This window comes from Passer montanus, unplaced genomic scaffold, assembly GCF_014805655.1.
Source record: "Passer montanus isolate IOZ18808 unplaced genomic scaffold, ASM1480565v1 scaffold49, whole genome shotgun sequence".
Taxonomy (NCBI): Eukaryota; Metazoa; Chordata; class Aves; order Passeriformes; family Passeridae; genus Passer; species Passer montanus.
This window is the reverse complement of record NW_024369818.1, coordinates 1547881-1563269: the sequence shown is the minus strand read 5'-3', so window position 1 is coordinate 1563269 and position 15389 is coordinate 1547881. Positions and strand designations below refer to the sequence as shown.

The 15389-nt window shown below is 40.4% G+C and overlaps 1 protein-coding gene across 1 annotated transcript in view; it reads left to right on the top strand.

The window, feature by feature from the left end:
* The window catches only part of DIAPH2 (diaphanous related formin 2), a 170639-nt gene extending 160032 nt beyond the window's left edge, over positions 1 to 10607 (top strand). Inside the window, exon 28 of the mRNA XM_039722540.1 lies at positions 6040 to 10607. Coding sequence (XP_039578474.1) covers positions 6040 to 6104 — 65 coding nt within the window. The 3' untranslated portion in view covers positions 6105 to 10607. The remainder of the gene's footprint in view (positions 1 to 6039) is intronic.
* The last annotated feature ends 4782 nt before the right edge of the window (positions 10608 to 15389 follow it).

Genomic DNA, 15389 nt, shown 5'->3' with positions numbered 1-15389 from the left:
CATATCTTCTCCAGGAGAAATTGTTCACAAGGAATAGTCTGGAAACCTTAAAATGAAGGTGCTGTGTGTTACCTAAATGACTGAACAGCTTTGAAGGCAGTGTTTGTGAACAGAACACGACACTCCTGACTCCTGCAGATAACTCAGGAGATGTGTTTCTGCTTTTTTCCTGAGGAGGAACCATTCAGCCTTCAGAGACATCCTTTTAAGTGCTGCAGTTGTCCTTAGTGCTTTTTCTTCCTCCTTATTTCTCCTTAAACCTTTTCTTCCCCCTCAATGCCTCACAGATCAATGTATTTGTAAATATCCCAGTAACCAGGAACACATTTTTAACAAATGATGTCTTTATAATTAATGTGTTCAGCTGTGCTGTCTTCATTTGGGGGCTTACAATAAAACAAATACAACAAAAAAGCAAACACCAAAAACATTTTGCTTTCCTTTTGGCTTAAGGGTAAGTTTCTGTTTCTCGATCATAACATTTATAAACCCAGGTTATCACTCAGCTTTCACATGAAAGTCTTGACCTAGACCAAAATAAACCAGGATTTATAGAATTTGACCTTACAGCTCCAGGGTTTGCTTGAAATCTCGATGTTTTCTTTGAAACTGATGCTAAAATAACCTTTTTAGCTGGCATTTAACTTTGATTGTCAAGAATTTGAGGTTCTGTTTAGCAAAAAAAACCACAAAAAGCTGAGAGCAGGGATGTTGGATCACTTGGTCTGTTCTCATTTTTGATTACAGAAATATCAAATCCAAGTAAAAGTCAGATGCCCTGGTGTGATGGCAATAAAGGGCCAAGGGCAGATTTTGCCAGGCAGTTTTGGGTTGAAATGAGAGTGGTTTAAATACCTAAAAATTAACAGAAAACATGTTAACTCTACAGTGTCCCTTAACCCAGTTAGAAGTGTTTTATTTGCTCGTTTCATCTCTTGGCAATAAGGATCTTTTGAAAAGAGCTATTTCAGCCCCTTTTCTGCAGTGTTATTTCAGCTGTATTTCTCCCATAACTGATTTTTACCTTATTGCTATTTTTTTTTCTCTATAGGCCATACATTCTGAAAGATCAATTTGAAATCAAATCTCACAGAGATGGGCTGAATCTTAACAGAATTGAGGTTAGGAGAGCCATTTTCTCTCAAAAAGGGTTTTGCTCCAGACAGCAACAGCAGTTTTGATGCTCTTAATTTCCTTTCCTGGCCTTTTTCTCAGTTGGGATCTCCAATAATGTCAGAGGGACAAACCAGGCAGTACCACAGGCAGTGCTCAGCTGCTAAAGAGGTGCTGGCTGTGGATGGACTTCCCTGCTGGTTTATTCTGGGTCAGTTCTGCTTCTGCCTGAGGTTCTACCAATTCCATTTTCCAAAAAATGTACTTTTCACTGTGGGATGCTAAAGGTGATGAAGGGGTCTGCAGTCTATTAAGGAAGAAAATAATAAAAAATAAAACAAACAATAATAAAACTAAACCAAAAATATTATTAATAATATTAATTTTTTTTTTTTTACTTGGGTTGTTTCTCCAAGCAGTTGGTGATGTGCTGTTACAGCAAATTATGAGTTCAGTTTTCCCTGTGCTTGGGTAGCTCCAGGAGAAAACTTCAGGCTACCCAGGCTCAAGTGAATTGAATTTAACCTAACTTGTCACAATTTTAATCAGTGATACTGGAAAATATTTGGTTATCCTGGCCAGAAAAAAAAAAAAAAAGTGATGCTTGTAAAACAAAATTCAGGTTTTCACTTTTTTCTGTAGAGTAAATGCCAGTGTCGTCATTATTACAGATGAGGTGTTTGATCCTTGGAATCCTTCTGCTCCGACACTTTATCCATTTAAAACCTACTCAAATTAGTAATTTCCCCATTTTTTCTGTAATCATCCCCCACCTGTAGGAAATTGTCTTGCTGTTTTCCCTGTTTTACTGCTGCAGTGCTTGGGACTGCAGGAGTAGTTTTCCTTTGGTTGCTCATGAAAACAAGATGTGTTTCAGTAGGATTTCCTAGTGAACAAGATTTTACATGAATGAAGAAATAAATGTTTGATGTAAAGGCTTTCATTGGTTCCCAAAGGCACGGGCCATACAAATTCCCTTACAGCACGCATTTCTGTCTCTTTTGCATAGTCAAAACTATTTCAAAAAGATGAAATTTTAAATATTTTATTAACTGCTGAGAGTTCTACCTTCTTGCTGTGATCATTTTCAAGGCAAGTCAAACCAGGACCTCCTTTCTCTGAGCATGGAACAGTTATTATTATTATTATTATTATTATTATTATTATTATTATTATTATTATTATTGTCAGCTGTGGAAAGGTCAATCCTTTCACCTTGGGGAGGTGATTGAGAAGGGGAAAAAGGAGTCAAAGAAGGCACCAAGCCCAAGGTAGCAGTTTGTAACACATTTATAATTTTAATATCAGGGCTGAGAGATAATGATAGCAGAGAACTTTTTTCCTTGTTGCAGAACAATGCAAATTCCAGTCAGGTACCTTTGAGGTATGGTTTATAGACTCTGTCTTTTCCATTATCAGACATCTCGGTGTCATGACCAGTCCATTGGACTGCACAACATCTCTATTAATACTAGCATTGATTGCTCATAAAAAATAGGGTTTATAATTAGGAGTGCATAAAGTTACTACCTGGAAGAGTGGATAAGGAGAAAATGAAATGAAAAAGTCACTTAATCTTAGTACTGCAGTTGTGCAAAGTACCATTTATTTTTCTCCTCATATAACCGAGTTCTGTGTTGATAACAAGCTGCTGAGTTAATAAATCTGTGGCAGCTATTGAGACTTCTCTTTTAATAACAGAGCTAATGAAGGAGCATTAAGGAAAGGAAAAATAGATTTTGCAGGGTTTATTCCCATCTTGGTACTCAGCTGAGTGCAAGAAGGCTTGAGCGAGGAATTGTTTTTATAACAAAGTCCATTTGTTTTTTGCAGGGTCACCATTGCATTCCAGGGTTATGTGTACTAAAAAGGAACTGCTGATTTGGTTCCTCAGCATTTAATTTTATATTTACTTCATTTTCATTTGATCCAGCTAGCTAAAAGATGGAGATTATTTTGTGATATAAAAATCTGCTTTGTTTTCCATTTTAGTCCTTCACTCTTTTACCTTTCGCTGCTCTAAGATCCTTTCAGCAGATTGAGAGGCCACCTTGAAGGTCGTGTGTTCACTTCTGAGATAGATTTTAATGTCTGTAATGGGAGCAGAGTGGGTGTGCCCTGCTTTTAAAAGAAATGGACTTCTAAGATGAAAGTGAGAAATGCAATTCTCTCCCTGTGGGGTTACCCAGAAGGCCTGGCTGGTACACACAGAACCTGTGATCACGTTTTCTAGTCATGTTTGCATGTTTTCAAAGTACACCTGAGCCTTTGGGCAGTGATTTTTTATTGCATTTCAACTACTTTTAACTTACTCTTATTTTCCTTCTCCATCCCCACCTTACAAAAGGAGTTTTACCATTTATTGATGTTAGAGTTGATTTTATGCCAGAATAGTCAGTCATGTTTATGAGCCAGACTTGCTTTGTGTTGTATTCAATACAGTCTGTTACATAAAAAAAGGTAAATACAGATGTTGGAGATAAGTGAATGTGCATGTTGAAAGTGATAGAAATTTAATGATTTTTCAACATTCTTGCTCAAATAACTGAAATGCCAGCCCGATCCAGTTTCATATCTAATGAACAAACCCTTTGTTTTAACTTAACACATAACGTATTAAGAAAACACTGTGTTATTACCTGAAGAAGGAAATAATTATTTTTTTTTACAATTTTCTTTTGTGGTTTTGCGTTCACCTGAAGTTCCAGCCCAGCTTTGCAATTGCATGATGGTAAAAAAACCGAAAGGAGAAAAATCTAAAAAAATAAAAAATCAAAACCAACAGTTGTAATACTCTCTTAATCTGTTTTTAACCTGTGGAGTCGATGGGCCACTGAGAGCAGGTATCGCTGCAGCCTGTGCTCTGGGAGCAGCAGCAGCACTCGCAGTTGATCACTTCCCTTCCTTTGTGCTTTAATTGCCAGCTCTTAGTGACACTGCAACCAGCGTAGAGATTTATTCCCATGCAAAACAGATTGACTTAGGGTAATTTGAATACTTTATGCACGGCTAGGTTCATTAGGAAAAGGAGGCAAGGCAGAACTATAAAAAGAACTAATAATCTTGCTAAAGGAGCCGTTAATTCCCCACAGCGCTGGAGACACTTGCACGGAGCAGGGAAGGGGAGGCTGATTTTGCAGCCTCTGTTCTCTGTCCAGGAACAGATCGCAGAGATGACTTTCTTTGTCTCCTTTAATTGCCTGCCCCTCTCTGGCTGTGCTGGCTCAGAGCAGGGCTGGGGGGCTCTGGGGGTCACCTTGGCCACCCTGTGCCCATCCTGCTTGCAGGAATGGACGGAATATCTGTGAGCATGGAGCCTCCAGCCCGTCCTGGGGCAGTGCCCAGTGCCTCCAGAGTCAGGAGGAGTTTCCTGCTCTCACTGGTGCCCTGTGCCTGTGGCCAGCTGGACAGCCCTGGGCAGAGCCTGCCCGCAGCCCCTTGGCACCATCCCTGCAGGTGCTCACAGCCACGGCTGGATCCCAGGGGATCCCTGCTCCAGCCTTTCCCCCGGCACTCAAATTCACCCAAACCCAGCTCACAGACCGTGTCTGTGCCCCCAGGGGTGTTGGGGAGCCAGCTCTGTGCCCAGCACGGCACTGCCAGGGGCACGGGCTGGGCAGGCTGAGGGAGCTGAGTCTTTGGGGAAAGCTGAGTGCCTGCAGTGAGCCTGGCAGGTGTTTTGCTTCTGAAGTGACTTGGATGCCTTAGGATTGGAGCTTTTCTATTTTCATGTATTTGTGACCCTGCAGTTCTTTAGTGTGTGACTCTAAACTCCATGCACAGTGTGAGCTGCTGCTGTCCCACTTGGGGCAGACACAGCAATTCCTCTCCAGGCCAGGACACCTCACTGCCTCAGGCCTGAGAAATGGAAACAAAAGTGAGTTGGGGGAGCAAACTTGGGGTCAATGACTTCATTACCTGAAGCTGGAATTGGAGGATTAACCTCCAATATGCAAATGGACCAAACTTATAAAAGTGTGCAAACCCACGACCCATCATCCATTTTTGGGTGCAGCCCCTGGGGGCTTTGTCTGCCCTAGATGTACCTGAAGACCCTTCAATAAATAGAAATGCTTTTTATTCCCTTAATTCTGTCTGGCCTCTGTTTTTTAGGTAGCCCCAAAAGGCATCACCCTCTTTATGATATTCCAGCCCTGTGTAAAAGTCCCAGCCCCTCTTTAAAAAGTGCATGGCAGGAACTCATTGTCAAAAAGAAAGATGCAAACCTGCAGAACACTGAGTGGGGTTTAATCTCCTGCCCCTTTTTTTTTGTGTGTGTATGTGTATTCATGGCTTTAAAATTTTATTGTAAAGGCATTTAGGAGCGTGGCTGGTACTTGGTGATTGTTTTCCTGTGATAGAGACGTATTTATTATTCATTGCAATAATTACTGGGTAATATTTTGTACTGAAAGTTGTTCACGTTGCACAATCAGGAAATGCTTAGGAAGTGGCTGATTTAACTGTTCTATTTTTAACTCTGTACCAAATTACAGTGAGAGGTGTTTGGGCTTTTAGGCTTGGAGCATCTAGCAGGGTTTCACCACTGCACTGGTCAGTGCATTCCCATGAAACTTGAAACGTATTTTTCCAGAGATTCTGTGCATAAATTATTTATAAAATTTGAAAGATTTTTACCCAGAATTGTATTTATTATGTGCTGTTTCCAAGGGGACTGTGTTTCAGGATTCTCCTAATGCTTTTATCACCCAGCTTCTCTGATCAAGAAAGTAATTTATTGCTGATTGCAGAACTCTTGAACTCAGTCTGGCAGCTGCAGTGTGAAACTTCTCTGATCCAGTCTCCTACTTACTTATTTACATATCATTCAGAATGATTTTCAGGGCTGTTTGAAAACCTCTTGACATTGCATTATCCGTGTTTCAAATCTTGTGGTGATTTGTTTTTTCTCTCTTTTTGTTGCAGATAACAAACGAGTGACTTTGGAAAGGTCTCGTTCTCGACACAACGGAGCAATTGCAGCTGTGTGATTCTTCTGATGCCAAAGAATTAATGAATTGTTTTATTTACAATGAAATGGATGTGCTTTGGGAAGAGTTTAGCATCCAAATTGGCAATGATCATAAAGGAATACTGGTATTGATTAAATGAGATGGTGTAAGAATATGTAATTTTAAAGCAGTTGCTAAAAAAATCCACATACTGTATCTTATTACCCCAACTACCAAGATCTGTAAACAGTGTTAAACAGTAGGGTATATATCTTATTTTCTTATGTTCTTTCTTTTTTTCTCACCCCTTTTTGTTTAAGCTGGCAACTCACATGAAAGGAGTTGGGGATTTCTAGGTTATGTTTTATATGGGTAAGAAAATACACTTCTGTTGAAAGAGTACAGCTGTGGATTCCATTTGCAGTTCTGATTTGAACATGAAAGGAAAAATAATAAAATTGTATGTTAATAAATTCAGAGATGAGCTGGTCTACATTATCAGAATCTTTTTTGTAACCATAAAAAAGCAACACATAGCCCCAGTCAGGTTGCTGAAAACCTTATCTCGTGTAAAGCCTGGTGGATTCAGCTGTTTCAGCTGCCAGTAGGATACAGCACATATCTACACTTCTGGTGATATGATGAGGTGTAGTTACTTATCACTGCTAAAAAGAAAAAAAATAAAAATTAAAACAGAGCATAGGATTTTTCCAAAATGATATCAAGGGCAGAATATGTTTTTAACTGTATCTAAGGAGAGATTTTTCTAATTGTGCACTTATATATTCTTTATAAAGCTATTTGGGGGGAAGTATGATTGTCCTATTTTGATGATGCTAAAATGCCTGTGTGTAGGTTTTTAGAGACAAGCTACACGGTGAAGTTTGTCAGAACTGCCTCTGAGTTTTTCCTCTGTTTCTCAGGTAAAATACGTAGGGGGTCTCCACTGGTGGATTTTAGTGCTGAGAGCTCAGCAGCTGCCAACACAATTCCTACCTGGAGCACTGCCTAGCAGTGACCAAGGCTGATTTTTGGGAAGCTCCTCCTGTCCCCCTTTGTGTCCAGGCCCTTGCACTGCAGTTCCTCAGGTGAGCTGCTGCCACTGCTTGTCCTGGCACTGCCTGGGGAGCCACTGTCCCTCTGTCCCCAGGGCAGTGGCCAGCTGTCCCACCCTGGCCACTGAGGGTGCACTGCTCACCTGGAGGGGATGGAGGGTTTGAAGTGGAATTCCAGTGGAACTACTGCATAAGTTGCTGAGCTGTGATGTTTGTAAAGAATCAGGATGCTCTGCAGCAGCTGGCACTTGTTCTCAGATTATTAATGCTTATCACTGATTGATGAAATTATTGTGGATGCTTTTATTGCCTGGGGTTATGGGGAACTTGGGGGTTTTTTAGTGTCTGTAGAGGCTGTTTGGAAGGTGAGGTGTCAGTGGTTTCTGTGCACAAACTGCTTGCTCTGGAGGGACTTTGCTCCTGGGGCAGTGGATCTTTGCACTACTGCTTGAGCCAAGCACCTTTGTACAGTAGATTCTTTTTGCTTCTCTGCTGAGGTCCTCTTAAAACTATCGGACTAGTTTGGGATAAATTCCCACAATTACAAACTGCATCATTGCAAGAAAAGATACAGCTCCTTTTCAATCTAGTATTGAATTGTAATTTTTATTTTTTCTTCAAAGAATACAGGGGGTTTGCCCGTAGCTCTAAACATAGGAATACCACTGAAGCCTAGTGAAATGCTTGCTGTCAGCTAAATGCTCTCCCTAAACTGTTTAGGGGCTTTAGGAACAAACTGAAGAGTTGTATGGTACTTCAGGAAAAAAAAAAAAAAGAAAGAAAAGAAGAAAAAAAAACATGCAACAGGATTTTGTCTCCTTGTTTATCAGTAAGAACTAAAAAGAATTCTGTCCTGTTTTGTGCAAGGTCAACATCAGCCTTGCATTGAAGCACTGCTTCTTTAAATGGAACTATTAAATTTACACTTATAAAAATGTGCTTAATGTACAAAGCCAGTTTAAAGGATTAGGTTCATAATGTCTATAAAAATCAATAGTGTCTTAGAATTCAGATTTTGAAATTAGCATTTTGCTGGGATTTACAAGTATTGGTATAATCTTTATATGTGAAAACTCAAAAGCTCTCCACAGAATCTTTATACGATAGCAGTAGTTATTAGTGCACAAGTTTTTCATTTCCATGGGTTATTATTATTTTTTTTTTTTGAAAGCTCTGTGAAAGCTGGCTACAGATTTTCAAGAACCAAATCTTAGGAAAAAAAGGCAAATCCAAAATAACAACATCATCTGATGCTTCTATTTTACTACTATTTTTTTCATATTTGAAACATTTCTATAATTTAATGGACATATCTGTTAGAACGAAAGTGTCTTTCAAAGGAAAACTAGTTTAGAAGATAATTTATGTAAATATAGGGTGCTCGTATTTATGAAGTCTAAAATATTTTCTGAAATTGATGCTGGTCACTTTGTCTTTTGATAGTTTTTCAGTCTATATTAAATTGCAGATATTTTTAATGTTTTTATTATTGATCTAATTTTCAGAGGTGTCACATGTTTATCTAGAAGTGTAGAAGAGTAGCACCTTTTTCAGAAATGCACTTGCCTTATTTTCTAATTTTAAAAAAAATGAAATATATCAGTTAAATTATATTTGTATTCAAAGTAATCCCAGAAAGAAAATCACTGGAGGGTTCATACATAAATTTCTTGCTAATTATGTTTCACTCTCTGTCCTCTGAGACATGACGTTAACAATATACCAGCACATCTGTTTGCATTCACATTCTACCAGTTACAGGTTCTGAGAGAGGTTTTTTTTTTTAAATGATGTTACACTGTTTACATTTCTTAGTTTATTTAAGAGGAAGATAATTTTACCTTTGCGACGAATCGAACTCAGCCTCCGAATGTCAGGGGAGTGAAACGTTTCAGTCACGTACAAATACACAAATGTGTGCTGAGCTCTGGCAGTGCAGCTCAGAAATGAGAGGCACCGGGCTCCTTCTGCTCCAGTTTTGTGCAGTTTGCTGAGAGAACACGTGCAGCCTGCTCTGTGCTGTGTGTGGGGGATCCAGGGGGATCCGTGCCCAGCACAGCCGGGATGTTGGTGTTAATCTGATTATTTGGCTCTGACCAAAACGGGAGCAGTGCCTCAGAGGGCACTGGCACGCAGCTCCAGGGAGCATTCCCAGGAATGCTGTCCCTTGTTCTGGTTTCAGCTGGCTGTGGTCAGTGTGATCTGAAATGATCTGTTCTTCTTGAGAATTGAGATACAAGAGCGTTCCCATAGTTCCCTTCTGTAATATGCAAATAATCATGAATATCTGTATATTTTTGCATTTTTGTGTGTGGTATATGTACTACCTCAGACAAATGCTGTAAAAAACCATAATATTTTCATGATTTCTATCCAAGCCACAATTCATTAGCAACCTACTTTAAATTCATCCCACAACACACCAAACTCTGAGAATCTGGCTGAGTTTTAGGTTTGGCTCTGGAAATCCTCCTATAGCTTTTGTTAAGGAAACTTTGCAGCCTTCAGCTTTCACATCCCTCGGGCAAACCCTGCTTTGAAGGGTGACTTCAGCCCTTCCTGCCCTGAGAATGATCTAGCTGGTGAATATTTCAAACAGGTAACATTTGTGTGGGAGCAAACTTCCCTGTGTATGTAAATTGCTTTTTTTCCATTCAGCAAAGGCTTGGCTGAGTTCTACTTTGCTGTTTGCCTTCCAAGTGCTGCAAGGTCGGGCAGGACAAGTGCTGAGCAGCGTCCAGCCCACCTCTGATGTGCCATACTGTATTTGCAAGTTTAAACTCATTTTGAAATAAGTATTGTGAGGAACCTCTTCTTCTGCGGTGTCTCCGCACACACCCACGCATGCACTCGAAATGTAAATAAAAAATAATTTAAAAAAAAAGAAATGAATCAAAGCAGATGCAGCCAAATGCCTCAGCTTCAGGTGTCTCCAGGTCTCCTAGTGCTGCTTTTGTGCTCCAGGGAGGGAGTTGTGTGAGCCTGTGCACCCTGCAGTCCTGCAAGCACCCGCTGGTGCCACGGGGAGAGTGGGAAAGGAGAAGGATTTGTTCTTGGAGTGCTTCCAGCACTGTTTGAGGTGATACATATGCCACAGAATGTGAACAATAACCTATTACAGTTCAGTCAATCTGCTACCATGCACCATTTGATTTCCCTTTTGGAAGTCATAGGACTCCTGATGCCAAAAAAAAAAAAAAAAAGATTAAAAAAAATAAAAAGGTGACAAAACTCATGCATTTCTATTTTTTAAACAGCTCTGTGTTTGTATGTAATGTTTAAAATAGGAATTTGATGAAATCACAGCCTGGCCATTGTTAATCCATGTATTCTGAAAACTGTAATAAAGATATACATACCTGATTCTGGTAGATGCACCAATGTTTTACTTGATTATCATGATTATTTCCTGTTGAGTACCATCACCTCAAAGCCTGGGTTTGCTGTATAAAATTGTCATGCTGAAATTACATTCCGTTTTAGCTTACTGTTGTTTTGTGGATTTCTGTCTTTTTTTTCTCTGAGGTGTCAATTCTATTTGACTTGAATTTGGGGAACCAGGTGCCTTTTCCAATGAAGGAGGACTTTAAAAACCAAATAACCCAAAAAAGTTTATAATTTAAAAAACCCAAATTAAATCATGGTGATACAATTCAATTTTTACAAAAATACCAATAAAAGGGAATCAATGAACAAATCCCATGGGTCCATATTTATTTTAAGAGGCTGGATTTCAATATAGAATTTCTAAGCAGTCATGTAATCAGACAGCTATTGCTGATGTTTTCCAAATAATTTAATTCATTCCCAGAATGGTCTTATCAGAACAGAAACTTCACAGACTCTTCCCTTCAAACCTGTTAATGTCACCAGAACAGACTGAGCTTCACAACAGTATAAAGAGATTTGAATTTTACTCAAAATTCCAATTGGATATAACCCCAATGAATATGAGCAGCCATGTTGATACAACTCTCCTTAGGTAACTTTTTATATGTGGAAAAGATGTGCCAGGAATGGCCAAAGGCACCATATGTATATATAAAAACATTCCCTCAAACCTTCTGCAAATGCCCAAGTAAATATTAAATTCTTGAGGCATTATTAATTGTGGGTTTGGTTGTTTGTTGTTTTTTTTTTAATAATGCTAATATCAATGTATGGGTTTATTAAAACTGTCATTGCTTTCTTTAGCACCCTGTGCATGCTGATAGAGCATTTGTTGGTTTATGACATGAATGTTTTCATCTCATAATTACCTGTAAGCAGCTGGTTCCCTGCCTTTAAATACTCCTAATGTGAAACTTAAAAGTAATCTTCATTGTGGGATCAGGTGGTTAAAAATTATTTCATAAATTCTTTTTCACAAAACTGGGCACGGATTCTGTTTGGGAGAAAGCACTTCCAAGTATCTCCAAGTTGCTGTGAATTTACCCAGGCACAATGGAAGTGTCTTTAGAGCCATTCCCATTATATTGGCACATCAGGCATGGAGCAGCAGTGAGTAATCTGCAGCCATTCACAGCAGCATAACTCAATTATTACTTTATTATGGCAGTCCTACTCAATGGGATATTTAAAGCACAAATAGAAAAGAGCTCTCTCCAGTTGAGGAGAGTGGGAGACAAGCATCTGACTTTTGAATAGTGAGGGATCAACGAAAGCAGGAAGAGGGATGGTGATAATCCGCTGTCAGTCTGAGCTCTCAGTCATGCTGGCAAAAATATCCCGAGGAACTTCCTGATTTACACATTTGGAAATGGTGGAAAGCAGCCTTTGGAATAACACATAATGCCAGAAAGGACAGGAAGAAATAATGAGGGAGAACAGTGTTGGTCCATGAGGGCGATGCTGCAGCACAGCCCCAAGGTGCCCTGGGGAGGGCAAAGGGCTGCACCCACCCCCTCAGCCACATCTGCCTTCCAAACACCCAAACTGCTTTTTGGAAATAGTTACCATTCTCTTTTTGCCTGCTGAGCTTTGGTGACCATCCTCAGCATGGCACTGACAAAATTCAGTGTAAACTCCCCCTGCAAAATTCAGACAGAAGTGCCCATCCCTAAAGTGGAGTGTTCTCTTCAGAGGTCACTGAGGAGCTGCCAGAAGCTTAGAAAACAAGTTTCTCTGATGCAATACTTTACAATATATAAAGCTGAAGTTAATTTAAAGACTGTTTCTTAACTATAAGGTGGAATTAGATACCTAATTTTTAAAAATCTGGAATCAGAAGAAGCTGCTTTGCCCCTGCAATACTTCTGCATTTATTGCAAGACTTGCACACCTGCTGAAGTGAGGGGCTTAGTGCTCTTTTCACTTGGAGTTCTTCCAGAATGTGACAGCCATAAACTGGAGTAGACACAACTTACAAGAGGGGACAAGAACATCAAATAATTCAGCAGAAACTATATCAGGTGCTTCTGGGGGTTTTTGCATCTACCATTGTATTTTCTTCCTAAATAATTTCATTTTGGTAATCTGACTTGTACAGCAGAAGCCATTTAAAAAAGCACTAAATCACAGGTGGTAAATCCCTTTTACACAAAAGAACAATTAAAAAAGGACAAACTTCATTTCTCTGGATTCCAGTGGACCTGAAGTGAGGGGCTTAGTGCTCTTTTCACTTGGAGTTCTTCCAGAATGTGACAGCCATAAACTGGAGTAGACACAACTTACAAGAGGGGACAAGAACATCAAATAATTCAGCAGAAACTATATCAGGTGCTTCTGGGGGTTTTTGCATCTACCATTGTATTTTCTTCCTAAATAATTTCATTTTGGTAATCTGACTTGTACAGCAGAAGCCATTTAAAAAAGCACTACATCACAGGTGGTATAATCCCTTTTACACAAAAGAACAATTTAAAAAGGACAAACTTCATTTCTCTGGGTTCCAGTGGACTCTACCAGGGAAGTGTTGTCTTTTGCCATTCATTTGTGTCTGCCTTTGTGTTTTGCCCTGTAAAATCTGAACATTGCTGATTCCTGCATTTGGCAGAGGACTGGCAAGGTAGATAAAAGGTCTCTTGATCTGTTCCCCTGTGAGGCCCAGCAAGTGACTCAGGCTTGCAGCTATTTATCTGTGAGCCACACAGGCTGCAGGCCGAGGGTCAAGCTTAGCTCTGGGAGGCAAAATTTAAAATCCCAAACGCAAAGTAAAGAGAACCTGGAGGGCAACAAAAATGCATCTGCTGGACACCAGCTCTGTGTCTTGGTCTGGTTAATTTTGGCCTTTCAATAAAGCCTATTTATGCAAATTATTAAGATATCGGATAGAAACGTTATGCCAGGTTTAATTGCAGTATTGCAAACTGCTAGGGTTATTCAGGACTGAGGCTTTTGCTGTTGCTCACTAATTTCCCCTGTTGGCTTTAGCTGGAGCCAGAGTGATGAACACTTGCAGTGAGGAGAGGTGCATTGATCAGGGAGGTGGGAACTGAGGGACATGAGCAGGGGAAGCCTTTAATGTGAATTCTTCTGTAAAGCAAAACTCTATTTCCATGTGTAGTTCCTTGTATAATCAAGGAAGCAAATTATATAAACCAGATCTTTGATCATGAAGATGTTTTCCATGCAAAGTGTGCTGCTTTTCCTGCATTAATAACCTGTTTGCTCCTAATGAAGGCAGAGCCTGCAATTTTTGTTACAATCCAGTACCAACACAGTCATCATTTTCTTTCATTTTGATTTTCATCAGATTTCTTTCATGGGGGATCAGTTGCAGGTGCCTGAGTCTGGAAAGGAGCAGGTGTGAAAGATCAGGTACAATCTGATGGCTGATTGAAACCAAAAGGTTTCTGTTGAACCTCAGACTTTTTCCACCTGTGAAGCCAATTTTCCTTCCACTGTGTGTTTTGTCTCAGATGGTCTGTGTCTCTCCACACCATTCCAGGGGCTGCTCTTTGCAGAGCAGAAAATTGGAATTCTCGGTGAACATCTGCATTTTCCAGCTGGGGAAGCAAGGAATGTCCAACAGAGCAGGTGGGAGAATTTTCTAAAGACACAATGTGCCAGACTTTATGGGGAAGTCCTTACTGCCCACCTAGGTGAGGAAAACCCTAAGGTAAATTCTTCCAAGGCAAAGCCCTGAGGCTTTCCCTGAGGAGGGAAGGATTCAGAGGACCCCACAACACAAAATTCAGCAAACTAAGCAGGTTGAGGAGATCCTCCCAGTTTTCCTGGCAGCAGGCACTTCACTCCTGCAGGCAGGATTCACCCCTGTGGGCCAGGCTGTGCTGTCAGAACACCCTGCACTTGTCTCTGCTCCTTGGGAAATGGCTTTTAGCTGAGCAAGGCTCCCACTGCTGGGCTCTCCTCCTGTGCTGCTCTCCCCATGGGCTCTTCTGCAATGTGTTTTTCTCTTCCCCACTCTCCAGAATCGTTTGGTGGGTGTGAGCTGGTTCCAGTGGGGACAAACGGTTTCAGGGACATCTCTTGAGGAGGCAGCATTGACCAAGGCATGGACTGGCAGAAGTGTCATTGGTTTATTGATGCAGCATGCTGGGAAAGGGAATATTGAGCCCTGAATGTGAGGATTTTTCCTTACTTCAGGGTAAATATGTCTAGGGGAAGAGGGGACCCGTGCTGCTCTGTCAGGAAGCAGATGGACTGCATCCCTGCCTGGTGCAAGGGTGAGGGAAGCAGAGGTTTGTGTTTTGCTTGTCCTGGAAAAATGTAAAATAAAATGTAAATACATCAGTCTGTACCTGCCCAGCGGCCTGTGATGGCAATAATTGTCTTGGCCCCAATTCATTTTAACAGTGGTGGAATTAAAATCCAATCTGTTGACTATTGGTTTCCTCTCCCCCAGAGGAGGCAGCCCCCTGCCAGAAAACCTTCTGAGAAATGAGGAAATGAATCTCATTCTGCAGGTGGCAGAGTTAAATTTATCTAAATCCATCTCTGGGCTCACACCTAAAGCTGGGCCCAGCCTTCCTGCAAGACAACAGCACAAACACCCAGCACAGAGGCTGATTAAAAACTTTCCATGGAGCTGGATGCAATTTAGAATATGAGTTGCTATACTGAGCTGCTGAAAACTGTAAACAGTATTTGCATTTTGTTATGAATGTTTTGCATAACTTTAAGGATGTTTTCTTTATCCCCAAGTGGGTCTGTTTTGAGCCCATAATGTACTGTGAAGTTCCAGGAACAGAAAAATGTGTTGAGCTCAAACCGGCCGGTATCACAGCAGACGTACGAGTGTTCAAGCAAAGAGTGTTTTGCATCAAAAATGTGTTTATATTTGCATTTTTGATGCAAAAAGCTACCT